The sequence below is a fragment of the Scedosporium apiospermum genome, assembly GCF_000732125.1.
Source record: "Scedosporium apiospermum strain IHEM 14462 chromosome Unknown SEQ_SAPIO_0099, whole genome shotgun sequence".
Lineage (NCBI taxonomy): Eukaryota > Fungi > Ascomycota > Sordariomycetes > Microascales > Microascaceae > Scedosporium > Scedosporium apiospermum.
Window position 1 is genome coordinate 1,791,083 of NW_015971800.1, and position 26,332 is coordinate 1,817,414.

Consider the following 26,332-nt stretch of genomic DNA (forward strand, 5'->3'; position numbering starts at 1 on the left):
CAAGATCTGATCTAGTATCACCATCCATATCCGTAGTAGAGCCACGCTACAAAGAGTGCTCTCCGCTTCGCCCTATTCTTAAGGGGAGGGTGGAAAAGAAATCCCTGCTCTACTTCGTAATCTATCTCTCCCCCCCGCACGCCACGAAGAAGCCTATTTGCTTCGCTATTGGGCAGCATAGAGAGGCGTAGCAACCAGGCCGTAGGCCTGGTGCTATGGCGCTTTTCATTTCGAGTAAGACCGTTCTGTTACCTCTGTTGATAGACTCGCTGCTCTGCTCCACACATCCACACATGAGGTTTGGGTCATCAGTCATATGATGGATGCAACCCACAACACCTCATCGCATATTATCGCAGCCAAGAACCGAAAAAGCAAGTTCAGTTCTAGGCGATGACGATGTAAAACGCTCCGTCGCTTTGCGGAAGACAGCCGTAATGAGACGGTTGGCTTGAAACTGACCGATTCTAAGATTGCAGGATCCTCTCGCGGCAATTTGATAACAGACTTCCACGAAGAAGAACCGGGTATCGTCTTGTAAAAGGGGAAAAGCCAAATAGCTGTTGCGGGTTTAGCGATTTGAAGATGGCCCACGTGTAAGTACATAGAGGCTCCTGGCCCTGGGCCACTTAGACGCCAGGCGGTTCCTGGCACTAACTAAACCCATTGACAAGTTTAAAACCAGGGAGCTTCTGGGGTTCCCCCACATGGTGGTGTGTTGTGTCACTTGGTGTCAGGAGTATTCGTCTTATGTGGCATGCCTGGGATGTTTACTTTGTAGCTATCACTTTACCATCGATACTGGAGGGCGGCGAATATCGGGCGGGTTTCAGTGTTTGGGGAATGAGCTAAGCAGACACTAGTCAATGGGTGTTCTTTGCATTGGAGATGCCAGAATAACGAGAACTAAACGTAGATGTTAGCAAATTCATTCCGAAGAAGGAAAAGCTCCGCGGAGATACGGTGGCGTTTCGTTCCGAGGACTCAGCGAAACTGCTGTTGGACGATGGTGGTGAACTCCACAAGCAAGAGATTGATCATTGTGTTCGTGGCAGGTTGTTCCTCTGCGGATGACACGCGGGAAGTCCGGGCTTTTGGATTTGATGATGTGCTTGGTAGGAACTCGCTACACTGTAAAGCGAATTCACAGAGCATTGTAGAGGGTGTTTTTTCCACCAAACCACATCAATCTTTTCCTCAAGCCCGCCTAGGAAGAACTAATGGCACCCTGCTCCATACACGTGTGATGGGCCATACAGCTCCGTCTTGGAGAGAGGTCTTACTTGTAGGATCTTGATGCAGCCTTGGTTGCTCGTTCTCCACGCTTGGATGAAATGGTTGGTGACCTCATTGATGAACGCACCTCGCAGGCTGGCTTGATGCAGGGAAGACGGAGGAGATGCATGATGCATCTATGTGAGTGCTTATTTACAGAATTCGCTTGCCCTGCCAATCACCACTTCTATACGCGTACACTAGGTACTTCGTAGTTGAGTCATATTTTATAAACCCGCCTTGGACATGGATTGGCTTTGCTTCGGTCACTTCGGTGAGGAGACTCGTGCATTTTCCCAGATGAGCTGCATCCGCCATGAGGGGACACCCTCCAGCCGCAGTCAAGGGCTTAATCCAATCGCCTCCCACCCACACTGGTCGGGCGACTGTGACTGGCACTCTTCGACAAATGCAACACCACCATTTTGTCCACATCCTCGTACGGGGTGCAGAACACCAAGCTCTTAGTGGACTAGTCGGCGCGTGGCCGCAGTGTTGGAGGTGAATAACTCGCGCCGGTTGGAGAAGCCCTTTTTTTGCGAGGTGGGTTAGGTTGAGCTGCGTCTCGCGGCGAGGACATCAATGATGAGACGGGTTTACTCCATACTTCGCAGTACTATAGTAGTGTGGTACTGACTAGCTTGGCCATTCCTTGATGAAGCTAGGTTACCTCGGACGGCCAAGTTGGGGATGGGTTTTTGCCGAATTGGTGCACGTGCAGTAATATTGGAGCCAGCTGGAGATCAAAGGGCAATAGGCTCTTGATGGAGATGCTGCTTAGAGAGAGCTCGGGGAATTGATCAACTCCTGTTTCGATAATTAGTCCGAACTCGACCGGTTAAAAAGACTTGAGGCTTTGATAAATTTAGTTGTACGAAGTAGTGTTAGTTGCCTCAAGCTCCTCGGCTGGCACTTGGGGAAGAATGCTGAACTGCTTCATCTTCGACCGCATGTGGTCCTCACATACTTCGTACTTGTATGGATTGGCATGCAAAGCACCAAGGGGCCCTGGCCGAAACGCAATGAGTACTTTCGATATCATATCGATGGATCTTGATGCTATCGATATTGATTGATTTTAGAGGCCCTCCCCCACCCCACCCCCAAACCAATATGGCGGGTTAGGGGCGGGTTAGGGGCGGGTTAGGCTTGGAATGATATTACCGTACTGGCACCAAGCGAAGTACAAACGCGAAGTACACAACAACCTGGTCCGGCTGAATCTTGGTCGACACTCGCGCCGTCCCAGAATCCGATTCAATACCTCCCACGTGCCCCGAAAGAAGGCGCGAGGACTTCCGAAGTCAGGCCAGGACGCAACGGCCTTAAGGAGACGGTCCTTCATGATTGTGAGCGAGCTCACTGGGTGCGTCCCGCTAAGTTGCGGCCTCAGAGCGAGGAGCATTTGCTGGACTGCCGCGCTGATGTCATTGTTGCCATTGAATCGACGAAGTCGGCATCATCGCCTTAAAATTAGCACGAGGAGCACGTTCTGTTGCCATTCCTTCGGGACGCTCGCTGTTGATGTACATCAGCGTTGAAGGATTTGAATGACGTGACGAGCTCGGCTTTGCACTGTTTCGCCTGTACTTCGTACACTACACTACATCCGTCAAGGTACAAGTGGGTACCCCACTCTCCCCTCTCTAGAGTGGTAATTGTATTTGATGTACGAAGCAGTGTACCTCGGTATTTCGTGGTGATGTGCACCTATTAATACATGTACTTCGTACACTATGTAATACCTCTCATGCCAGGCGGCTCGCTGGGCACTGCACTACTAAGTACACTATTCCTGCCCCAAATGACGACGGCCCTGGCGTCTTTGATTCGCGGCGCTATCATCGGCTCGTCTCGCTCGGTCCGGAGCCGCGACGCATTGAGTGGTTTGCTAAGGTGTGATAGTCTCGAAATTCAATATTGGATTTTTCGCCTAGGGCCCACATCCCGAACCGCAGCACTTGCCAGGAGAGGCAATAGTACTATTCCCCTTCTGCTTTCTTGCGCAGTAGCTGGTGGATCACTGGATCTTGGCTCGTCGAACGCTAAAGTCTGAAGGCTGTGCTGCGGTGGTTGTAATAATACTCGATCCGTTTTCCATTTTAGCGGCAGGGCCATTCAACAGAGACCGCGAAGTAATTAATTTGTTTGCTTGATCTGCGGGCGTGGCCTTTTCTAAATACTAATACTTTTTTTTCTCTTATAGACGAAACATCTACATACACTTTACAGCTTTACGGAGTAACTATGCTCGTGGGGGGCCAACTGTACCATCCTCGGCATCGATTGATTTCTGCTCCCTGTCACGAAGGCAACGCGGTTCGACTCCACAGTGATAGTGCATTTCTTTAACTACCGTGTGACAATATGCTGATCCTGATTGATCTCGACGCCAGTAAATCACTCTGGCTCCGTCTTGTCGGATTGGTGGTAAAACGAAACGGGAGAGGGGGGAGAAAAAAAAAGGTACCTGAGGGTAGCTATAACGACCTGATTCGTAGCCTAGCACGTAAACTTGTGAGGAACGAAGCAATAGTGGACGATTGCTCGCATATCAGGATTAACGACTCAGCAAGCGACTGCCTTCTTTGTAGGAAATCGGTGTTTCATCCACTCGAGCAACGCTGCGGCGGTACAAATTGTACGAAGTAGTCTGATACCTCAGATTAATGATCCCGTTTCCAAAGAGCCCCCTGGCAGATGCAAAAAAAGACGCCCGAAGAAAAAAAGGAAGAAAGAAAGAGGGCACCGCGCTGTCGGGACCTGACAGAACAGGGGTTGGCAGCCACCAAGCGGAACCGTTCAGGGACATGGTCTCAATCAATTTTAGATTACCTGGTGCCGGTGATCACGGTCTGGCAACCCCCACCTATCCCAAAGAATGGCTAGTAATAATAATCTCAGGATTATTTTGAACACGGCGAAACAGCGAAGAGCGAGCGAGGCCCTGGCTGGGGAGACGCGTTCCTTCTTCCCAGTGGTGCTATCCCCACCGCCCATTGATTTGATCGGCAGAAGATTCCCCTTTTCTGTTCTGTCCTCATCCCCTTCCCCTTCGCGATGTTACCCCAGGTTTAAATCTACGAAGTAAGCTAGTGTAGTGCCCTTGCTCCGGAATGACAAGCCAGGCCATGATGGTAGCATTCGCATGCCAAATTCCTTTACGAGCATCACTAAGTTTGGATCGTGGTAATTAGCGCCTGCCTGCCTGCTAATGCGTGCAAGCTAACCCCTATTCAGGATGAAAACTCGGGGGGACTGGGGCAGTTAGTTTGTCAATGGCATTGTGTTGTCCGTCCTGACCTCGAGATGAGATGAAGCGGATTCGCCAGATGTGTGCCATAGTCTGCAGAGGCGCCTCTGCAAGAGCGGATTGTCGAACATTGCAGGACGGCCCAGGAACTTGCGGGATTCCCAATTTCTAAATACTATACAGCTCTATTGGACAATTCTTTCTGGTAAACTGGTTGATAGAAGGAAGAACGGCTTGCCAGATTAACCCCCGACACATCCAAGTACATGCAACTCTAAGGGTGCATCAGCGCGGGGGTTGTTGATCGAGGTCATTATATGCTTGGTGGTTTGTTCACGTCGACGCAGCCAAACCCCACCCCCAACCTTCACTTCGGCGGGATACATCGTACGTATCCCGTCTCCATTCTTATGCGAGGGATAGATCATGCAGAATATGGTTGTAACGTCTCCATAATGGCACATGGACGGCGGGCCAAAGCGATATCTGCCGACAGGTAACTTGATCGATGAGATCTTACGATGAGTAGGAAAAAAGAAAACGAAAAATGAAATTTGGAAATTGACACGACTCCATCCAGCAATGAGGTAGGGTTGTAATGATCTCTCGCCAGTGTTGCCGATGTTTCCGGGAGTTTGTGCGACACGGGTATGCTTTGATGCGAAGTCTCCCCGCACGATGTAATCGTGAAGACCATGTCGGGGTTAAGCCGAGTCAGAAGGCAAGAAAATATTTTCCGAGTGCTGTCGAGTTCCTCCACGTTTCCTCTAACGTGAACGTAGCCCTGTCAATACTCTGGAGCGTTTTATTTTGTGCAAGCTGATGTATTTCTCCATGATGAGAAGCTTATGGCGTCCATTCTCACTCTACGGGCAAATAATTCTACCCGAATTCCTTCACATACCAGTCCTTACTACTTCGGATGGTCGGTTGTAGATGGGCTAAGACCGTGCCGTGGCGTCGACTTCCAGGATCGGATGCCAGTTCCGGCGTTGGGTTACCGCATTGGGGGGCACACGTCAATGGCTTCCTTGAGGGGAGTACCTTCATTTACACCATGCCTCAAGTGTTGTGCTTCCACGTTTTCGCTGGAACGGATGGATGGTTAGAGGTCTTTCAGCAGGGAGGATGCGGCTTCCAAGGACGAAGTGGTAGATTGGGTGGCTACAATAACGGCACGAGGGAGAAGGCAATTTGAACTACCCATCGCCAAAGAAACGACACTCTTTGCATCAAACTGTTCACCATCGCCAACTCGAGTTCATACTCATAGGCATCCTGTGCTTCGCAACATGTTTTAGGAGCTTGATGTGCTCGACTGATGATGGTTCTGGTTGCTCTGTTGTCGAACGAGGAGGAAGGTTGTTTCCGAAACGAGTCAACCCCCCTTTCTGGAGAACGACGAGGTCCTTGAATCCTGGGATGAAGCAAGGATAATATCCCGGGCTCTCAAGGGTTTCGTAGCATGGAGGTGTCCACACCATTGCCGTTGATCCATCCATTATCGTGTGTGCGAAGCGAGGTACCGCCATTCTGGGATCCCTCAGCGACTATCACCCAGACTTTCATCAATACACGGGAGGATTACACCCGGAGCAACCCACAACTTAATCCCGAAGTACCATCCCCCCATCGAATCAAGAACGAGCAAGGAAGGGGTGGGATCGATTAAAAAGAGGATGGGACATGCCATGCTCCTGCCTCAGAAACTTGCAAGATCCTAGCAGTATACTACCCCAATCCCTTCACTGATAGCGAGCCCTCTCACGTCGACCAGGGGCAACATGCTTGAATGGTGTGGTTGTGTCGACTTCCTCGTGTCTGACGAATGCGACCCAACGGAGGGAACATGCGCCCGCCCCCAACGAAGTACTTCATACGCTGTATTCCGGTGGGGGATTCTTCCATCCCGCCACCTGCATCTGATGTTCTGTGAACTTCAGAATCCCAACCATGTTCTCTCACATTTAGCATTATATCAATATTATATCCGTGCCCCATCGTTATGAACAGGGCTAGATCCCCTGAGAAATACCAGAAATACTCGGTGACTTTGATGCCAAGCCTTCTCAAGTACGCAATTGCCGTGATCTTGGAGAAGTGGCTATCCGCCTCCGAAATATGCTTTGTTTTGACTCCCACCCGACATGGCGGAGCCGGTGCTGATGGGAGAATTACGTCTCTCACTTAGCTTCCTTCTCTTTAGGATGAACGAGACACAACAAGTGAGCCTCTATCCAAGATTGTCTTTTCTATGGGCCGGATGAACCCGTTCGATATCATTGCAGCCCTAGCTGTTGAATGCTTCGCGGCAAACAAGCAGAGCAGCCCAAAAGATGGTTCTTTATTTCATTAAAACACGCTAGTTGAGGTAGAAACTAACACTGACCGTGTATTCGGTGCAGAAAGAGCTTGGAAGTTTAATTGACGCAATTTTGGGGGTCTGCGAGCCCACATACCTCCGTACTCTCCGTCTCTGTCTCATTGCAGACAATGATGTTTGGTGACAGGAGGGTTCCTGACAGGCGTGGACGTGGACAGAGGGACCATGCACCCCGACCTTGTCACAAGACTGAGGTGAGTATTATACGTGTCCCTTGTATAGGTTACTGCAAAGGTTTACTTGCGGTTTACTTGCGACATGTAAGAAACTAGATTGAACTAGACTGAAAGTTTTCTATATCAGTTCTGTTCGCGTTTGAGGCACCTACTGTCTGCCGCCATTGAACGCCTGCCGAGTTCGAGATTCGGAGAACACTGACCGTGGTAAATGTGCTGCTTCACTCGATTTTATTTCCCCAGGGGAGGCATGCCTGCCCCACAGCTCCTGCCTGGCTAAACTTCAACGGAGGTTGCTGGTATCTCCTTGCCCACTACTTCGTACAAAGGGGACTCCAAGCACCTAAGTGTACATTGATCCCTCATACTTCATGCCGGGGCTAGCCTGTCTGCCAGGAGCTGCTTTTGGGATGCTCTTCCCTATATGATTCGTTGGTATCCGTGGACATAAACTTTCGAGGGCCAGCACACTCACACTTTCTAGTCGAGCTTTGTGATGTACTTCGTACCCTCCTTCGTACTTCCACATCACACCCCCATCAGCCTGGCTCGCCGCACTAGCAGGCTCCACTAGGGCACCCCCTAGCGTCCCCGTCCTTACACACTAGACTAGGGCCAGGGACCCCGGAGCCCGCCTGACAGGCCACTGATCCTAGGGGCTCAGGAGTGGGTGTCCTGTTCGACGGCCTCTCGCGCCCTGTCGTTTTTACGAAGTTTGGAGTACGAAGTTGCTAACTCCACTAGTCTGGGAGCTCTTGCCAGTTTGGTTGATCCTAGACCTGCCCCACCTTCTTATCATCATCAGGAGCACCGAAGCCAGGTCATCCCAAGCAGCCCCGGAGTCCGCCCCGGGGACCAAGACTGGGGACTTGGTCTGATAGTGTACTTCGTACTAACTGGTACTGGCAACACCACAGCTTTACCTAACCGTTCCCCTGGGCTTCGGAGACTTGGAAGCTCGCAGGGGGTAGAAATACTTCCCCATCGATCGCGTCTTCAAAGCCACCGGGTCGTTCTTGCATATTTCCAATTTGTATTTGAGCTGGGCGGTGCATGTGCCATAAGCTTGCCGGACGGATTTGGATGGGCACTTCCTCTTCCAACCAGACTGTACCGTCCGCTGCCTGACATGACCGATAACCAGGAGCAACTCGTAATACTCATTGGTCGAATCATTGATCGCCCTTTCGCAGCACTGGTTTTCCTTCCCCAACTCCTCCCTCTCACGCATTCTCGATCGAGTCTACGCTTTTTTGTGCACTCACCTCCAGCTTCTTGGCTTCAATTTTCTAGTGCCGAAGTGCTCCTTTAATATCATTGATCTTTCGACTGCACTCCACAACTGTATAAATTTTTACATCCCCCCCCGCCGCGCTGCAGATAAACCCGTCCCGAACCCGATAACCCCAGCAAGACGTCTTGTCTTGTTCTGGTATCTATTAGCCGAGCCCTTTCTACACTACAAGGATCAGTTCGAGAAAGTATCAATTTACAGGGTACACAGCTAGATTCGTACCTGCTTGCACCACACTCCACCACCATCGCCATTTTTCTTTTTTTATTTTATTTTTATTTTCTTTTTCTTTTTCTTTTCTCGCTTTTGGCTTTCTCTTTTTCTGCTCTGCCCTCTCACTTTCTCTCGGGACCTTGTCTCTCGCACTCCTCTTACACTGCTACTTCGTACATACACTCCCGTCCCACCAGGGTATATACATCAATACATATACACTACACTTCGCTTTTCACTCCTCCCCTGCCAAATCACCACCCCTTCCCTGTCGTCCGGACCGACGACGGCGCTCATCATTTCTGCCGAACGAGCTCCCAGGACCACTCGTCCACGCACAATCCATTGTTGTTGTTATACCCCAGCGTTGCCCCCATCCTTACAAAATTCGCAAAAAGGCGTCGAGCCGTCGTTTTAATGACTTGAGGTCGCACCCTCTTCTTGCACGCGCTGAACCCCGCCTCTGAAGCTCCTTGCGATCGACATCAGTAGGACGAACTGCAAGTATTAGATACCCAACATTGGGGTTGCATAAGATCGCTCCCCACCGAATACGGAGACCTAACAAAGTACTATTGCCTTGTGCCGTCCCATCCATCAACTGCCTTCTAATCGACTCCAGCGATTGGATTCCAAATCACCATCCTCCGAGCCCATATCATCGGCAAGTTTCTCAACGTCGCTGTCTATCCTCCTAGCTCCCGCCCCCTCCCAAGGGTTCCGCGGTCTCCATTTGGCCTTGTGTTATTTTCTCTTGCTTCGCTGTTTTCCGAATTTTCGGCCTGAGCAATTCACGAACCCTTCGCCATCTCACTTCTTCGACTGGACGCCGCTTATCTCGACCAACTACAATCGAGGCCGTGTTGGCTGATATTTTTACCCTCGCGGCCCAGTCGCACTTGTTCTTTTACCTAAGGCTTTTCGGAAGCGCATTACAGCTCGCGATAGCGACAGTCACCTCCTAGATAGAACCCGGCGTTCTGCTGCCGTGGACGCCACAGTCATCCTAGGCGTCCCTCTACCTCGTGGTCCTCACCTTGGTGTCAAAGTTGATTGTCGTTGCTGACGTCTTCGGTCATTCCAAGACACTGGCAAAGAGCTGGGCCGTGGGCGACGAAGAACCATTCGGGAGATCTCCAATGTCTCAAGTGATAAACTCGAGAGACAAAGCGCACTCTGGGCTCGCCGGCCTCTAAGTTCATCATCTTGGCCGACATTTTGCTGCGTCGAGAGATATCTAGTCTTTTCTTCCAGGAGATCTACTAATTCCTATCCGCCACCTCCCGGCTCTTTTTTTCACTCCCTACTCCGTCGGCCCTTGGGAGCATCTTCAGTCTGATTGCGAGCGACTGGGTCTCCCCGACAAGTCGTCACAGTTCCCAGAAGTGTCTCTTCCTGCCCGGGTCTACAGGTCTTCGCTGTCCCCTCTTACACACAGTAACCTGCCGTCACGTCCTTGCCTAGGAATTGATGAGTACTTCATAAGCAAGGTCCCTCTCATTGACGACTTCGGCCGAGCTTGGGTATCTGCTAGTACAGGAAACATTTATCGCAATAACTATCAGTCCGTCGACGCCGATTTGCGCGAGCACGGACAACGACCAGTTCCCGACATCTCTGCTTGATCGTGTTAGGCCAACCCTCTCACAGGAACGTGTGTATATATTTTTCCGATACCCCGCCACCGCAACTCCCGAAGCTCTTACGGCATGTGCTAGTCTTACTTACCTCCGAACATCTTGCCTGCATTCTTCATCTTTTACGGAAGACCGCCATCTTCAGTTCCATCCAACAACTTGGCGACCTTCAACCCTTTCCGTATCGTCCCTAATCAGCTCAGAGATCGCCGACATTACTTCCTTATCTCGGCATTCGAGGCTGTACCCTCATCCAAGGAAGAGAGGAGGAGTGTCCCACAGGCGCTAGTACATCAATTTTTTGGTCTTAGCTGAGGATTCCTCGGGCTGTGAGGAAGAGCTTTGGTTCCTCCCAAGACTGCCTAGAATCGGACAGCACACATCTCCGCTACCAAGAGCACCTGCGGAATTTTACGGTCAATCGTTTTCGTTTTCGATTGACTGATACTCTTCCGTCTTAACGTCTATCTCGAGCCGCATGTCACGAACATTCCCGCCTCCGACCATGGGGCGAGAATGGTCAAGGGATCACCAGTATCCCAGGCAGCCAATTTCCTGGCAGCGGGAGGGATTTCCAAATGAGCAACCACAGGACGATGCTCGCTATTCAGAGCCGCAAGAACTTCGACGGCCACCCGTGGTTAGTTTTCCTTTCTTAATGACATGTCCTCTCTGTTCCATCCATACTTCTTGGCCCATTACAAAAATACCACCCAGAGGACTTCTCCCAAAATAACCTAACAGACTCGTCGGCATAGGGCATTGATAAGGCCTTGCGGGAAAACTGCAATATTCCTGTGAAGGCCTATTTCGTCGCAGCCATCCTCGACGATGGCAGCTCAGCAACATTTTCAGGGCCGGGAGCCCTGTCAATAAACCAGATCAAACAGTTCTTCCACATGGAGACATTTAGGAACTATACACAACAGGCACTTACTGGAGGTGGGTTGTGCAGCGTTCATCAATTGTTTATCGATCGTGTTGGGAGCTTACTTATCATATCTTCCGCCTCTAGCTCCTTACGATGATTCCGACTACGGAGGTGAGAACAGTGGATTTCGGTCAGGATTTGGGCGAGATTTCTCGAGCCGCAGAATGACGGAACGCCGCAGAACTTCGGCTCTGGATGCCATGGACAGTGACGCGGCATATAAAGCCCGAAAGCGCCCTCGTAGCCACTCCTCACGACAGCTTCTCAACGATGACAGAGACATCCCCTTAACGATAGCTGCGACCAAGAAACCGATCCGGATCGGCGATACCGATGTTGTGTGGAGCTTTTACCAGCAACGGTTCAAGAATTGTCAGCAGACGGCTTGTAAGCTCATCGCCAAGGCATGGGTCAAGGCCGTGGAGCCGAAGAAGCAGTCACATCACCCTTATACCGGCAAGGACGAGAAGGCGCCGGAGTGGTGGCCAAAACCATGGGGTCCCATGAAAGATGAGCGAGTTCGTCACAAAGAGCCCGATCATCTTTACAAGAAGGGTTTGTTGCTCGCTCAACCTTTTTTTTTTCTTTTTCTCTTCATTTAGCCCCGGCGTACTGCTTGCTAACGTCATGCGACGTCAAACAGAGCGAGTGCATTTGCTAGCCCATATTCTCCGGTTGATTGTGGAGCCCAGTCACAAGCAGCATCCGGATGTCCAGAAATCATGCTTGAATGTGAAGAAACTGGAAGAGGTGACGGCGGAAGCACTCTCTAGCTTTTTCTCAGATCCCGAGAACCCTGGGAATAGTAAAAAGCGTCCGTACCTGACCGAAATATTCAAGATCGCGAAGTACGAGGAGAGGTATAAGAATGGCGAAATTGGTAGGTCGCGGTCATCTTGACAGCACGAGATTTTGGATGGTGGGACGAGCTAACTAACCCTCATCGATTAGATGGCGACACGGAGGTGTTTGTGATGGCCGATGACAAGATACCCGAGTTTTACCAAAATGAATCCGACGGTTCTCTCAAGACGGGCCGAGAGAAGCACGATGACCAAGATGCGCCCATCGGACATCGGGGCCTGTCCCCGCCGAAACCTGTCGCCCCGCATCCGATGATACCGACAAACGCCGCCACTGGTGCTACGAATACTGCAGGCAACATCTCGGCGCCACAGTTCCTGTCAGAGCTGCCTGTGCGTGGAGGGTCGCATTTGCCTACGCAACTGGTTCAGCCAGAGATGGGCTCGGAGCAGCAAGCCTCGTACGTGGAAAGTGCTGGGATTGGCGGAGTTGCCAATACATCGATTCATCACACCGCTCCTAGCTTGCCCATGTCAGAGATTTTGGCAAGCCCCCACGATACCACCGACCGACGGCATTCCCTTGTATTTAATTCGCCAACGGACTTTTCGGCCTCGGGGAATACGGCGATGTACTCGCAACAGTGGCAGCCGGCATCTACTGCGCCCGCGACGTCTCCGATGTACTCCTTTCCACATCAGCAAACGCCTGCGCCCCAAGCTAACTACGGCGCGCAACCAAACATGAGCCTGCAACAGGGGCAGCAGCAGTATCTTCCTCAGCAATATGAAGGACTCCAGCGAGCGGCAGCACCGTTTGACCCAAACCATCCACATTTATACCGGCAGGGGCCGGTGACTCAACCGAATGTTGGCCATACGCAAGGGTATCCGAACTATCTATCGTCAGATAATAGGGGGTTGCCTGGGTCTAGCATCAAACCGGAATCTCTCCCGCGGTCCCACATGCACTGATGGGCGAGCTATTCTTTTTATTCTCGGATTATTCGACTCACGATTGTTCTCGAGCCGACAATGCATCCACCTATTGCATAGGACTTGGCGCAGCATAGAACATTGAACGAGTCTAGTGGTTGTTCTTTGATGCCCTTTTTTTTCGTTTGGAAGCAGGTATCGTCTAAGGCGTGCATTTAGCGAGTGAAGGAGCTCAGAATTTTGGGGAATTTCATTGGGGGCGATGCAAGGGGCGGCGCTTGATGATAATGATATGGAATCGTTCCAATTTCGCTTATTCTGGGAAAGACGCTGTTTTTTTTTTTTTTATCTTTCTTTATCCTGTTTGTTTTAACAATGCTTGCACGGATGCCTGGAAGCGTGCGCCGGGAGTTTCATGTATTTTTTTCTTTTTCTTCCTCATCCATCTATTTCTCTCTTGTTCCTTTTTACGTCGACAGTTCGGAAAGGTTTTTGATCTCAGCTGCCACAATTTTGGTACTCCGGAATCCCATCCTTTAATGCGTTTGATCGAATGGCGAAAGACACGTCACGGCGTGCCGGGCAAATGATATTGCGCAGACTTAACCCCAGATATATAGGGCTAGTTACAGTCAGGGTCATGCTTCAACAAGATATGGAGGCTTATTGCACCGAAGTACTTTTTTCTTTCCTTTTTTCTTTTCTCCGGCTCTTACATTCTTCTATTCGTGTGGCACTGAAATATCCATTGCCTTCAGCCTTGCCGATTACAAGGAAGTTTCATGTTGCCTACAATATTCTTGCTTCGCAGAAAGAGCTTTGCGGTCCGTCCCGGTCCATTGTCCGACATCTCAGTGTGTAGAGAGGTCTAGCCGAGGAGACCAATACTCTGCAGGTTCCAGTGAGAAATTTTAACATTTAGTATCTTCGGAAGTCGCGCATTGTCAATAGGCACCGAGGTATGATAATGTATGATATCGGCTCGGGCTGCAAGGAGGTGTTACTTGGCATGTCAAAGCACACGGGTAGGGCGATGACGCAGAGGATAACTAAACATATGTACGTAGAGCCCGACTGGATGGTTACCAAGACTCGTAGAGAAGGGGAAAAGTGACAGGTCGGAATGATAGAGAAGGATATGAGCAGTCGAGATGGGAGGGGGGTGAGAGGAGGGGGTCAGGGATATGGGTTCTGCATCTACCTTGGGTGCAATCTCTATGCGGTTACCCACCCATAAATCTGAAAGGATTCGGGCGTTTAGATTAGAGACGGCGTGATGTGAGGGAGTTCTTTATTCGCAGGCGTGTGCTTCCGGTTCGACTTGGCTTCCTTTTGCTAGGATGAAGTTGCAGTCTGGTTGATGGACCGGATTACATAAGCCGGCAACTCTCTCGACCACGACCATTGGAATGTTCAGCAACGGCTGGACAAAATCAGACATCGACCCGCGAAAGTAGTAGTGTACTTTGTACCTGTGCACAAAGGTAATATCATGAAGTTCGATCAATGTCTGTCCCCATGCCATTGCACTAAGGTAAAACACCGACTTGGTACTTTTTAGCTGTTCTTTTCTCAAATACTGTGCTGTAATATTTGCACTAATTTGGCGAGTTCAATTGGTGTTTCTAAACTGCAAAAAGAGGAGTTCTAGTACGTTAGCAAACCAAAATTTGGAGCTGGCGCCATCAAACGCTCCGGATCGGGTGACCTTGACCACTGAGAACCTTGAAATTTCGTACTCCAAGTGCAGTGGCTCGATCAAGGACTCAAGCCAATTATATTAAGACCCGAAGCACGGTTTCGGATTGTCCCCCCGTTTGCAGGACGTCATAACTTAACCTCTTTTTTATTTTCAATTGATCCCCGACTCGGCCCTCAACAACCCCAACCATAAACGTTTTGCGCTCGCCATTGCGTCAACGCGTCGGCATCAATTAGCATTAGCAGCTCGATTGATTTGCTTTCTTACGCCTACGAGCATTTCCATCCTGGCAATTGAAGCTTTTGCACCATTCAATTTCTGCCGTCCTTCCCGTTTCAACAGCTAGCTCCCTTGCATCAAGCACGACGAGAATAGCTTCAACCCTGGGCAAAGGACAGAAAAGATGGACGACCAGACCGATTCGGCGACTGCCACGGCAGAAACAACGCCTCTCCTAGACCCCTCGCAAGCAAAGGCCCCCCGATCCGTCTCCTTCAACCCAAACCCCGTCACCCGCACCATCGATCCCCTCCCCATCCGCCGCCCTTCCTCCCGCCAACCACGAACGTCACAAGCCCGCCTCACATCCGGATCCTACCCAGCCTTCTCGACCGGCTCGGCGCCCACACCCCCCGTCCTCGCAGCCTTCAACAGCCGTCTCCGCCGACGAAACAGCGGAGGATCCCTCCCGACCATCTCTGCCGGCGCGGCGGCAGCAGCGGCAGGAATGGGTGGCGTGGGCCAGCCGAAGATCGGACCGCAACGAAGCTCCAAGACGGCGCAGAAGCTCAAGTTGCTCCCGGAACCGGATCCGTGGGACGAGGTGGACGAGGAGAGCGGGCGAGACGTGTACTCGCAGTTTACGCGGATCAAGGACCCGACGGCCAGACGGGATGCGGCGAGGTTGGGGAAGGCGGATCGGGAGAAGTTGCCGAGGGTGACGGCGTATTGTACGGCGGATCGGTATGATTTGGATTTGTTGATGCGGTATATGAAGGGGAAGGGGAAGAAGAGGGGCGCGAATCCGAAGTTGATTGATGAGTGTATTTATACGCCGTATAGCTATGACTTGGAGGGGGATGTTGCAAGGAGGCAGGATAGCGGATTGGGACTAGGGCTACGGGAGACTACTTCTGTGCCGAGCTACGAGAGGAGGCATTCTGCCGACGATGTGGGTGCAGTATCGAGAGGCTATGGGCCCGACGTCGCGGCTGCGAGTGAGCCCGAAGAAGCAGCGCCCGGCGATGCATACGGTGGTGCTAATACCACCATGCGAGTATCAGACGGCGACCTACACTCAGCCGCCCCGGAACGAACCTCGACGACTACGACGACAGCAGGAACCCTCATACCAGAGAATACGCCCGACTTCGACACGCAGGTCCACACGCCTGAGATCTTCCTATTTGACTACGGCGTTGTCGTGATATGGGGCATGTCCGTCGCCGAAGAGCAGCGCCTCCTCAAGGAGATTGGCCGCTTCGAGCTCGAGGGGTTGCCGGCCGACGTGATCGAGACGGAGGAGTTCAACTTTTACTATACGCGGGAGTATCAGCCGCGGATATATAATGATTTTATTACGCTGAGGGATAAGCATAACTACATGACGAAACTGGCCATTTCGCATGCCCTAGCCCAGAGCGTCAAGGTAAACTAACCCCTCTAACCCCCCAAAAATATCAAGTGTAGATAATGACCACAAGCGCTAACCAACACGATTTTACACCAGACCTCCCTCTTCGAAGAGCTCATAACAACCACAATCGAAACCTGCAAAGAAATCCCCAACCAAATCGCCCTCTCGGGCAAAGTCGCCCTCACCCGCTCCCAGATCAACATGCAGATCGGCGAGCTCTTCACCCTACGCATCAACATCCACCTCAACGGCTCCGTCCTCGACACCCCCGAGGTCTTCTGGGTCGAGCCCCAGCTCGAACCCGTGTACCAGGCCGTCAGGAGCTACCTCGAGATGGACCAGCGCGTCGGCTTGCTGAATGATAGGCTCGACGTCATTGCCGATCTGTTGGCTGTTTTGAAGGATTTGTTGAGTCATCGCCATGGCGAGAAGTTGGAGTGGATTGGTGAGTGGCTTTCGGACTTCTCTTCTGAGTTGATATGCTAACGCGGAAAACGTAATAGTCATCATCCTAATTGCGGCGGAAATCTTTGTGGCCATCATCAATATCATTATCGACGTGTACGTGGGCATCTAAGGGCCCTGGAAGCGAGTGAGTTGGTAGAGCGAGTCCTGTTGGAGAAATTGAGGAATGAAGCGAACGCGAGCGCGGAGGGAACATGAGCTTTAATACGCACTTCTAAGTGTCCGTGTACGCATAATCATCTCATAGACCATTAGCAAATGCTTCACAGCAGTTTTCTTTTTTTCCACTGGATAAGAGCCTTGTATATCTCAAATCATTGCTAGATCATTGCCTAAGTCAACGCGTAGATGAGCCGAGATTGAACTCTTGTTGGGAGACAGCTAGTTCTAACCCCAAACTAACTGACACAAGGAAGATACCACTGAGGCGATGAATACAATCGGTGATTAAGAGCATTCCAGGCCATTTCTATAACACACTTTCCCGAAAAGAAAAAGAAAGGAAAAGGGCAAAGCACTACCTAGTGTGGTAATACATATAAACACCCTATGATACAGCCGTTTCCCCCCTACCCAGTTACTTCTTCTCATCAGGGTGGTCGACCATCTCGACATCATCGTCCTGGGAACCCGAGTCCTGGGGCTGCTTGCCCTCCTCAGCCGTCTCCTCCTCGGCATCCTTGGCCTTGGCCTTCTCGTCATCGCCTTGGGCCTCCTCCATCTCCTCGTCATGGTCGACTGGTGGCGTCTTCTCCGCGCTCTTCTTTCCCGCCGCATCCTTGTCGGCAGACGGAGTCTCCTTGTCACCGCCCTCTTCCGCTGCAGCCTCCTTGGCATCCATATCAACGTCGTGATCTCGATCACCCTCGGGTTCCGTATCAGCCCCTTGGGTATCGGCATCACCACTCTTCTTAGCCGCCTTTTCCTTCTCCTTCTCCTTCTCCTCCTTCTCCTTCTTCTTCGTATACGCCTCCATGTCCTTCTGATATTGCTCGAGGGCATCCTCGTACTTGGCTTGGAACTCCTCCTTATCCTTCTCGGGCAGGTCCTTCCAGCCACGCGCGAGCTCTGCCTCGAGGTTGAAGTCCTCCTTGTCCTGATTCTTCTCCTTGAACTCGTCGGTCTTATCGCTGCAGTAAATCTCAAAGGCGTTGCTGGGTTTCTTGGGCTTTGCAATGCCGTTTACTTTATCCTGGGAGAAGTTCTCGGAGCTAGGTGATAGGTTCTGGCCCTGGGAGAGTGGCGTGCTGCCGGCAGGCTTCGATAAATCGAGATCGGGAATCAAAGAGGGCTTCCTGTGGCCCCGCTTTGTCCGTAGGGGTTTCTCCTTGGGCTAAAGAGTGCGTACGCGCAACGCGCCTCGAGTCAGTAAAGAACTTTGTCACGGGTGAAGAGAAACCATGCAGCCTCAAGGTGGCATCAATTCAATTCTTGCAAACATACCGTAGGTGGCGGGCTCGGGCTTCCATCTGAGTCCTCGACATTCATGCTAGTTCTCTTGGAGATTTGCTCAAGAAGGAAAGCCCTCTCGACGCGCAGCTTATCGAGCTGGCGACGCAGCCTATGCAGGCGCAGCCTTGCGGCGTCATTGTGTTCTTCGATTTGGTTGTAGCGATGCCTCAGCTGGCAGCATTTCCGGCGGTAGGCTTCTTCGACGGAGGGAGGGAGAGGTTGAGGGATGGCGTTGGCTGGGGGCACGAAAGGAGGTTTCGCGTTAGCTTGTGTAGATTTTCTAGAGGCCTTGGGAGCCATGGCGGATGGAAGAAGTTGTCGGTCGAGTCGAGAGAATGAAAGGTATCGGAGGAATGGGGTTTAATTTGATGATGATGTTGGGGGGGAAATGCGATGGCGAAAATGACGAGGGGCGCGAATGGAATGTATTGGAGGCAGAAAAAAAAAATCAATCGAGGATGGGAAAAGGGTGAGTGATGGTTTGGCAATGAGAAACAGGCTGAGATGCGGTGGTGGGTAGCAAAGTATCCATTCCTTTAGCTGATGAGCTCGATTGCCTTGTTGGATGGATCAATGTACTATCGTACCGCACCGCGTATCGAGCCAGGTAAGGGGGTAATAAGGCGCCATTGGTATGTTGTGGTGGTGGGTTTGGGTCTGGAGCGTTGTGTCGTGGGCATGGGCGGGATGTGAGATCTGGAGCAACCTGCTCAACTGGGCCAAGCGCTTTGCGACAAAACCTGTGCCACCAAACCAAAAGAAAACAGTCTCAAAAGAGAGCAGTTTCCAAATCCACGGGTCATAACAGACAAAGGGAGGAAGGCCTCTCTAGAGCAGACTTACAGCTTGATGATTTCTTGGTTTCTTGAGGTCGCATGGCACCTTCCGAGTCGTTTCCTTAATAATTGGAAGATATCCAAAAGAAAAATGAAATAAAAATTAAGCAAGTGGAATTAGGATGCTGAAGCTAAGGAGGCAACTTGTGTGTAAGTCGAGATGGTATTCCTGGAGATGTACGCTTGATGGTTGATGATGATATCGTGGGGAAATGATGGTGAAGATGAATTGTATCGATGGATCGATGGATACAATTTGATGGAGAGAAGTTGGGAATAGTAAGCTGCATTATAACCAAACATGGGATGCACCTGCTCTTTGATTTTTATTATTATTATTTTTTTTTCCGGAAGGCGCGACACCATTCGCAACTTGCCTCCTCCACCGCTCCGTCAAACAGCGTCTCGGCGCTGCTTCTCTTGATGCGGAACCATCAACAAACAATGCACTTCGCACTGTATTTAGGATTAACATGGCTGATCTTCGGATAATAATATCTGACTAATTGAAATATGTTTGTGCGACCGCATGGATTTATGAAGCAAGTGACAAATCGGTCCTAAATTGCATTGTTCACGATAACTCGATCCAACATTGAACACACTTACAAGTCCACTGGATACCAACAGCTCATAATACCAATGTACCAGTCGGGCTGTCGACCCAGATGACGCAGCTGGCAGACGTGGGCGCTCGAAGGATTCATGACGCCTGCCACATCTCCATCACACCATTCCTCACTCACGTTTTCACTTCGTTCGTCCCAATTCGTGAATCCCTGACTTGGCTAGCTACCAAATGAGTTAAGGGGAGCCTTCAGGCATCTGTCTCCTGGCAGAAGTGCCACTACGTCAACATTGAATGTGCTGTCTTCCTAAGTTGAGAGTTGAGCTTTTGCCACTGAGCATCCATCCGTAGAGATCATTTATACTATTCGGAGTTCTCCCAGTGAACGACTCTTGGCGTTAGGAGTTATGTTCCGATATAATCTACAGCATACGACTTAGCTCCCTCCGTATCTCGCTTTTTTGAACATTTGATGCTGATCAGATGCCCCAAAGATGCCACAAAAGATTGATTCAATGTCACGCCAACCAGCCGCACCGGTATTCTCCTCGGGGCATTTAAAGGCCGCCGGAGCTCAGGCTCCCGAAAGCCTCCGTAGTAAATAGCTTTCTCTGTAGTTCGTAAATATTGATATATATTGAGCAATTGTATTCCAACTTTATATTCTAGTTCTTCTCTCCGAATTTATATTCTAGTTCTTCTCTCCGACCCAATATTCTAGTTCTTCTTTCCCAATATCGCCAAAATGCCTTTGAAGGATCATAGTCGTAAATACGACATCGTGGTATTTGGAGCTACTGGTCCGTATCATGAGAGCCTGGCCTCAACCGCCAACAGCTCGGAAAATAGAACCAAAAGAGATCAGTTGGATCTAACCACTGAAGAACAGGCTACACCGGTCATCGTGTCGCCCAGCACATTGCCTCACAATTCCCTATAAATCTAAGATGGGCCATCGCCGGACGCTCAGAGGCGAAGCTCCACGAGATCGCCCAGGAGTGTGAGAAGATAAATCCCGACAGGACTCAGCCTCGTACGTGTTATTCCAAGAAGCTCTCTTTAAGGATCCTCCATCTACGCGTATCTATCGTGGCTAACTTGGAGCAATCTTATTTTTGTTCGGAAACCGGTAGAGATCGAAATATGCAATCTCAACCAGGAGGAGGTAGACTCATTGGCAAAGACATCATTCGTCCTCATCACTTGTGTCGGACCCTTCGCCAAGCATGGAGAGTTCGCCTACAAGGCCTGCGCCAACCATGGCACTCACTACCTTGACACCACAGGAGAAGCGCCCTTCACAAAGTCCATGATCCAAAAGTACGAAAACGCAGCCAAGACCTCTGGCGCCATCATGCTCTCGCAGGTGGCCGTGCAGTCCGCACCCGCCGACATCATCACCTGGACACTAGCAAAGAACCTCAAAGAGAAGCTCGACGCAGATACCGGTAAAGTTACCGTCGTCACATCCATAGAGTGAGTCCAACCGTTCCCCATTTTCTAATCCAAGTCCTTTAACACACTCCTACAGCTCCGCACCCTCAGGCGGCACCATCGCCAGCGCCCTCTCCTTATTCGAAACCTTCAGCCTCTCCCAAATCCGCAACGCCTTCAAACCCTACAACTTCTCCCCCGTCGCAAACCCCACCCGCCGCCCCCGCGACCCCTCCAACTTCCTCACCCCTCTCACAGGCCTGCGCACTCTCCCCGACCTAGGCCGCGTCACCACCTCCATCGCCAACCGCGTCGACGGCAACATCGTCGAGCGCTCCTGGGGCCTCCACCAGACCCTGCCCTCTCTGAGGGCCCGCGTCGCTTACGGCCCGCACTTCTCCTGGGCCGAGTATGCTTCTGCTCCGAGTGCATTGCAGGGCGCGGCTGGACACCTCGGTCTCATGGTCGGTGGAGCGGTTCTTACTCTTCTGCCGCCCGTGAGGTGGCTTGTTAAGAAGTTCGTGTTTGCTCCTGGTTCGGGTCCGAGCGTTGAGGCGGCGAAGAATGATTCGGTTGTGTTTAGGGCTGTTGCCGAGCCTGATCCCCCGAAGGAGGGGAAGAGGGCTTTTGGTCAGGCTGAGTACCATGGAAGCATGTATACTTGTAAGTTCGGATCCATTCTGACTTCCTCCTAGACGCTATGTCCTTGTTTTTCTGACATCCTTTGGTAGTTACGGCCGTGCTGAACTCGCAGGCGGCACTTACGATCTTGGAGGACAAGCTTGACTTGGAAGGCGGGTGTTATACACCTGCATGTCTGGGCCAAGGGTACATTGATAGGCTGGCTAAGCAGGGATTTGCCATCAAATCCGAGATTCGAGAATAGATTGGAAAATAGGAGCCTGTTATGAGGTAAGGGCGAGGCTGGGCCCATATATGGAGGTTCTTGCCGGTTGTTTGATAATATTTGGTCATGCAAAGTGTGGATATGGAGGGAGTAGTTATTCGCAAACCGGGCAATCTTGAATCCTATCCAAGACGGCCCCTGTTCATAATAAGGTTGGGAAATTTGGCTGTGGTGACTACCAAAGCACAGCATGGGTATATACTGTCTTGAGTTTCCTATCTAAGATTTTTCGTCTACCTGTTAAAGCCCAAAACAACCATTTAGAGCGGCCGTGGAGAGACAAACTTCTTCAGTACTTGGAACTTTTCCCTTGAAATTACTCCTCATGTTCTCGACAAAGGTACACCCAAACTCCTCATCATAACTTAATCCTCGTCCCAGTTCTGCAGGGATGAGATGGTTAGCATGAGTTTGTTTGCTCAAGAGGTATAGGAAGAATCACGTACAGGGTTAGGACCAGGTGGCTTCGGTCCACCAGCTTGCCTGGCCACAATGATTTGGTCAACCGACAGCACAGTCCGCGCGGCCTCGGAAGCGAGCTTGATGGCCCACTGCTTCGAAATGAGAAGGTCAAGGATGCCTTCCTTCTCGGTGTCTAGAGTGCCAGTGCGATTCTCGTTCTAAAATTAGTGAGCAATACGTCCGACTTGGAGGTCTTGAAAGAATAGATTCATCTTACCTCAATATCGACTCCAGTATCCCAGTCTTCTTGGTTGTGATGCGCAGCATACAGTCGGCTGAGCACCTCGGTAGCATCAAGACCGGCACTTTCAGCCAGAGTACGAGGAATAACTTCAAAGGCCTCTCCGTACTTCTTGATAGCATACTGGGGAAGGTTGGGAGTCTTCTCGCCGATAGCCGTGATCCTGGAGGCGAGCTGAATCTCTGTTGCGCCAGCTCCGGGCACCAACCGGGGATCCTTCGTGATCGCTTTTACAACGTTCACACCATCATCTACCGCTCGCTCGACATCGTCAAGGTGGTTTTGCGTAGCGCCTCGAAGGATAATCGTCGCTGTCCTCGTGGCTTCCTCCTCTTGCCTGAAAACTGTGACGCGGTCTCCTCCGATCTCGAGAGTCTCGACGACGTCGATCGTACCCATCTCGTCGGGCATGGGGGCACCTAGCCTAGGTAAGGGAGTGGCACCGACCACACGGCAGACTCTCCTGAGCTCGAACTTGCTGAGAATCTTGATGACGAGGATTCCGTAACGATTGAGGTAGTGAAGAGCGAGATCACCAACTTGCGCACCGGCCACAACCACCCTCAAGCCAACATCGTGAAGCTCCTTGATGGCGGCCTCCAGTTGCTTCTCCTCGCCCTTGGAGAAGTCGAGCATCTCCTTGGCGTTCTTGAGCAGAACGGTTCCCTTCGTCTCCGTTTGGCCAATGTCGATGGGACACGTGAACACACCAACCTTGGCTCGCTTCGCCTTCTTAACCGAGCCGTTAGGCTCCTTGGGGAATACCATACCCCTGACCAGTCGGCTCTGTTCTAGACTTCCACCCATAATCTTCACGACTCGGATATTGTCAACGTTAAAGTTCGCTGGGTTCTTTGGTAGCACGGCGAGAATAGCGTGGGAGACTAGATCGGCAAGAATGTCTTCGCTCCCGCTCTGCTTGCTCGCAATGACTGTCCTGATAGCCTTAGCAAGCTCTTCTTCCGAGCGGATGTCCTCGACCTTGTCAACCACAAGCTCCTCTAGCGCTTCGAGGGCATGCTTCTGCGCCTGCTCGTAACCGCTTACGATATCCGCAGTCTTGAGACCCATGCGTAGGAGCTCTTCGGCCTTCTTCAGAAGTTCACCGGCAAACACCATGACGAAATTCGTAGCGTCTCCCATCTCTGCTTCTTGTTGCTGGCTGGCCATGACAAGGAGCTTGGCGCAGGGGTGGACGACATCGAGCTCGCGGAGGATGGTGGCGGCGTCGGAGGTTAGGATCATCTTCTGGAGATGGTTGACGACGATCTTATTCCGGCCATATGGGCCAAGAGAGGTCTGGACGGTGGAGGATATGGCGCGGCAAGCGTCGATGTTGCGGAGGACGGCTCCATCTTCGGAATCGTAGCTGTCCCAACATGAGATTAGCTTCACATTGTGATGGTGGGGAAATGCATCTCCAAAATGGTAGCATGAACTGGCAGAGCATACTTGTTATAACCGCCCTTGAAGAGGCCCGCATTGGGGGCATCGGGCACGTTGAGAGACATCGCGAGATCGGCTTTATTACGAGATTTTACCAACAATTCAACACCCTTGATTGCTGGTGGTTGTTCTGATCTGGGCTTCTGAAGGCTTCCAAATTTTCTAGCAAAGGGGGTGGGATGGATGAAGCTGCCCGCCATTAGTGTGCAGACTGTGCAGGCAACCCCGCCAAAATTGTGCCGGGGTTTAACCAGCGTGGCGACAAGTCGAACCCATCAGAAGCTTCGGTCTTAGTCTCAGCGAAGACGACGACATCAATTCATTTATTCATTGATCATTGATCATTGATCTCAACGAAACTCTCGCTCTCGCCCCTTTGTAATTTCAAAACTGCACGCTCGCACCAGCCCTGTCGTAACATCCGCCGTTGAAAGCAACTCTGAGATGAACTGGGCATATTCATTTCGGCCTGCGTACTGTGTCTGGTATGTTTACGGGAAAAAGCCTACGAAGTAGCTGTCGCCTACTGGGGTGGCGGATACCAGAATCTTTTGTCCCTGAACAATGAGAAGCTGAGCTTTCGACCGGCCTGGCCTTATTACTTTCTACCCAGTGTTCCCAATATGTAATAGTTAGGTCCTTCGAAACGGATCGGAGAACCGTATTGTGGACTCGGCCAGATCTCCACCCATTTCGTAGGGCATCATCGCGGTGCCCGCAACGTCCAATGACCGGGTGCTACGTCAGCTGGTTTTAAGAGTCATCAAGCAGATGCCAGACGGATATCCTTCGGCAACTCACGATGAGACAGTTGCGACCATTTAACACACCAAGGAGCTCAGGCTTATGACGAGTTCTTGTCTGCCTATCACGTCGAAACCGAGTAGCTCTGCACATGGTCCCTGGGATGCGGAGATATGATAGCTTCCCTCTTCGATTGTACCTGCGTGAATGAGCCATTGCCCATTAGGCATCTGCACGACGGTCATCTCATCAAGCAAGGCTACAACTCCAGCCCTTTGGTAGCCTAACCTCTTCACCATCATTTGCCGCCTTTGCGTGCATAGTCAAGGATGACTCCTCGAGCTCTGTGAACCGGTACTTCAATGTACAAAAAGCCTCGAAAACACATACAAAGTGTCACACGAAGCCTCGTGATTATTAGCTACGTATGTCGCCCCAGTATCTCATTTATAGTGAGTGTCGCGTAAAGAATTGATCGATCAAGGTGTCTCTTACGCAAGAATAATGACGTAGTTTAAGGCAGCCTCTCCATCGTAGAACTTCGATCTGGGAGGTTGCAATTACACCATTCTGTGAGTGCAGGAACCAGACATTTTAGCGAGTGGAGATCGTCCACCACAAGAGTCATCTCCCTCGAACTTTGTCCACGAATGAGAGTATGATGGGAAATTCATGTTACGTATTCTTTTTAATTGCCCGGAAGGGGCCAACATGAGACTTTTCTTACCAAAATCATCGGAGAAAATAGAACCTTGAGGGCTCTCTTGGTGCAGGTCTGGCCAAGAGTACCTGGTATTATCCATCTCCTGAGCTGCTCCTAAATTAAGAGATAGCCTTTCCGGAGTAAGTCGTGGCTGAACTAGGTCTGGGCCTTGTGTTATTTCAAAGGCTAAGACGGACGGGAAACGGAAACAGCCCTCTATTTTGAGACAGCCAGGTGGAGATAGTGATGTTTCGTGAAACGACGTCGCCCGTTGTCCCTGGCTAATAAATAAACCATGTGGTTGGAGCAGGATCCAAGTTGTGTTGAACACATTCCCAGCACTTCCAAGCACCGTTCATAGTAGTACATATTGATTTAAGGAAAGCATTGGTGGCGGCATTTCCCGGCATATTGACTCCTTCCATAACTTCACTGCGGGCATAGGCATTGGTACATAGTATAATATTATCACTTGATGAGACTAGATGCTCTTCGGCAGGATCGGCGGCTAATACTAGCCGTGGTCTTTCCCAGTTGAGGACTGGGGAGGTGCGCCTGCGTGAAGGTAAGGTTGAAATTACGAGAGGAATTGGACAAATCTACTGTGAATTATTGGCTTAGTGTCCGTTATTGATCAAATGAGCCAAATAGAGACACGAAAAGGGGACTGGTTTAGCTGATCCTCCCCGGTTTCCACCTGTGTATCAGGGCTCGCGAGTGCATTATACTAATCTAGATGGGAGGAGTTAACGTCTTGGCTTAACAGTTGGATCTAGGAACCGGAAGGACGGAACCAGAGAGAATAGTGGTCTTCGAACCATTATTCCATCCACAA

The 26,332-nt window shown here is 50.9% G+C and overlaps 5 protein-coding genes across 5 annotated transcripts; 3 read left to right on the forward strand and 2 right to left on the reverse strand.

The window, feature by feature from the left end:
- Positions 1-10,736: 10,736 nt before the first annotated feature.
- Positions 10,737-12,940, forward strand: SAPIO_CDS5927 (Uncharacterized protein; the record flags this gene model as incomplete). The annotated part of the gene is made up of 5 exons (XM_016788154.1): positions 10,737-10,871; positions 10,990-11,173; positions 11,247-11,717; positions 11,806-12,042; positions 12,114-12,940. 5 exons carry the CDS (start codon positions 10,737-10,739, stop codon positions 12,938-12,940), a joined length of 1,854 nt encoding a protein of 617 aa, XP_016642470.1.
- A 2,066-nt stretch (positions 12,941-15,006) lies between these two features.
- On the forward strand, positions 15,007-16,816 carry SAPIO_CDS5928 (Sporulation protein rmd1; the record flags this gene model as incomplete). Its single annotated transcript, XM_016788155.1, has 3 exons — positions 15,007-16,251; positions 16,333-16,684; positions 16,743-16,816. The coding sequence occupies 3 exons, from the start codon at positions 15,007-15,009 to the stop codon at positions 16,814-16,816; spliced, it is 1,671 nt and encodes a 556-aa protein (XP_016642471.1).
- Positions 16,817-17,281: 465 nt separating this feature from the next.
- Positions 17,282-18,456, reverse strand: SAPIO_CDS5929 (uncharacterized protein; the record flags this gene model as incomplete). Its single annotated transcript, XM_016788156.1, has 2 exons — positions 17,282-18,037; positions 18,148-18,456. The coding sequence occupies 2 exons, from the start codon at positions 18,454-18,456 to the stop codon at positions 17,282-17,284; spliced, it is 1,065 nt and encodes a 354-aa protein (XP_016642472.1).
- A 1,849-nt stretch (positions 18,457-20,305) lies between these two features.
- SAPIO_CDS5930 (Saccharopine dehydrogenase) lies at positions 20,306-21,880 on the forward strand (the record flags this gene model as incomplete). Its single annotated transcript, XM_016788157.1, has 5 exons — positions 20,306-20,360; positions 20,450-20,593; positions 20,694-21,036; positions 21,092-21,657; positions 21,726-21,880. 5 exons carry the CDS (start codon positions 20,306-20,308, stop codon positions 21,878-21,880), a joined length of 1,263 nt encoding a protein of 420 aa, XP_016642473.1.
- A 386-nt stretch (positions 21,881-22,266) lies between these two features.
- On the reverse strand, positions 22,267-24,115 carry SAPIO_CDS5931 (putative T-complex protein 1 subunit theta; the record flags this gene model as incomplete). The annotated part of the gene is made up of 4 exons (XM_016788158.1): positions 22,267-22,284; positions 22,348-22,521; positions 22,581-23,973; positions 24,057-24,115. The coding sequence occupies 4 exons, from the start codon at positions 24,113-24,115 to the stop codon at positions 22,267-22,269; spliced, it is 1,644 nt and encodes a 547-aa protein (XP_016642474.1).
- Between the last annotated feature and the right edge of the window lie 2,217 nt (positions 24,116-26,332).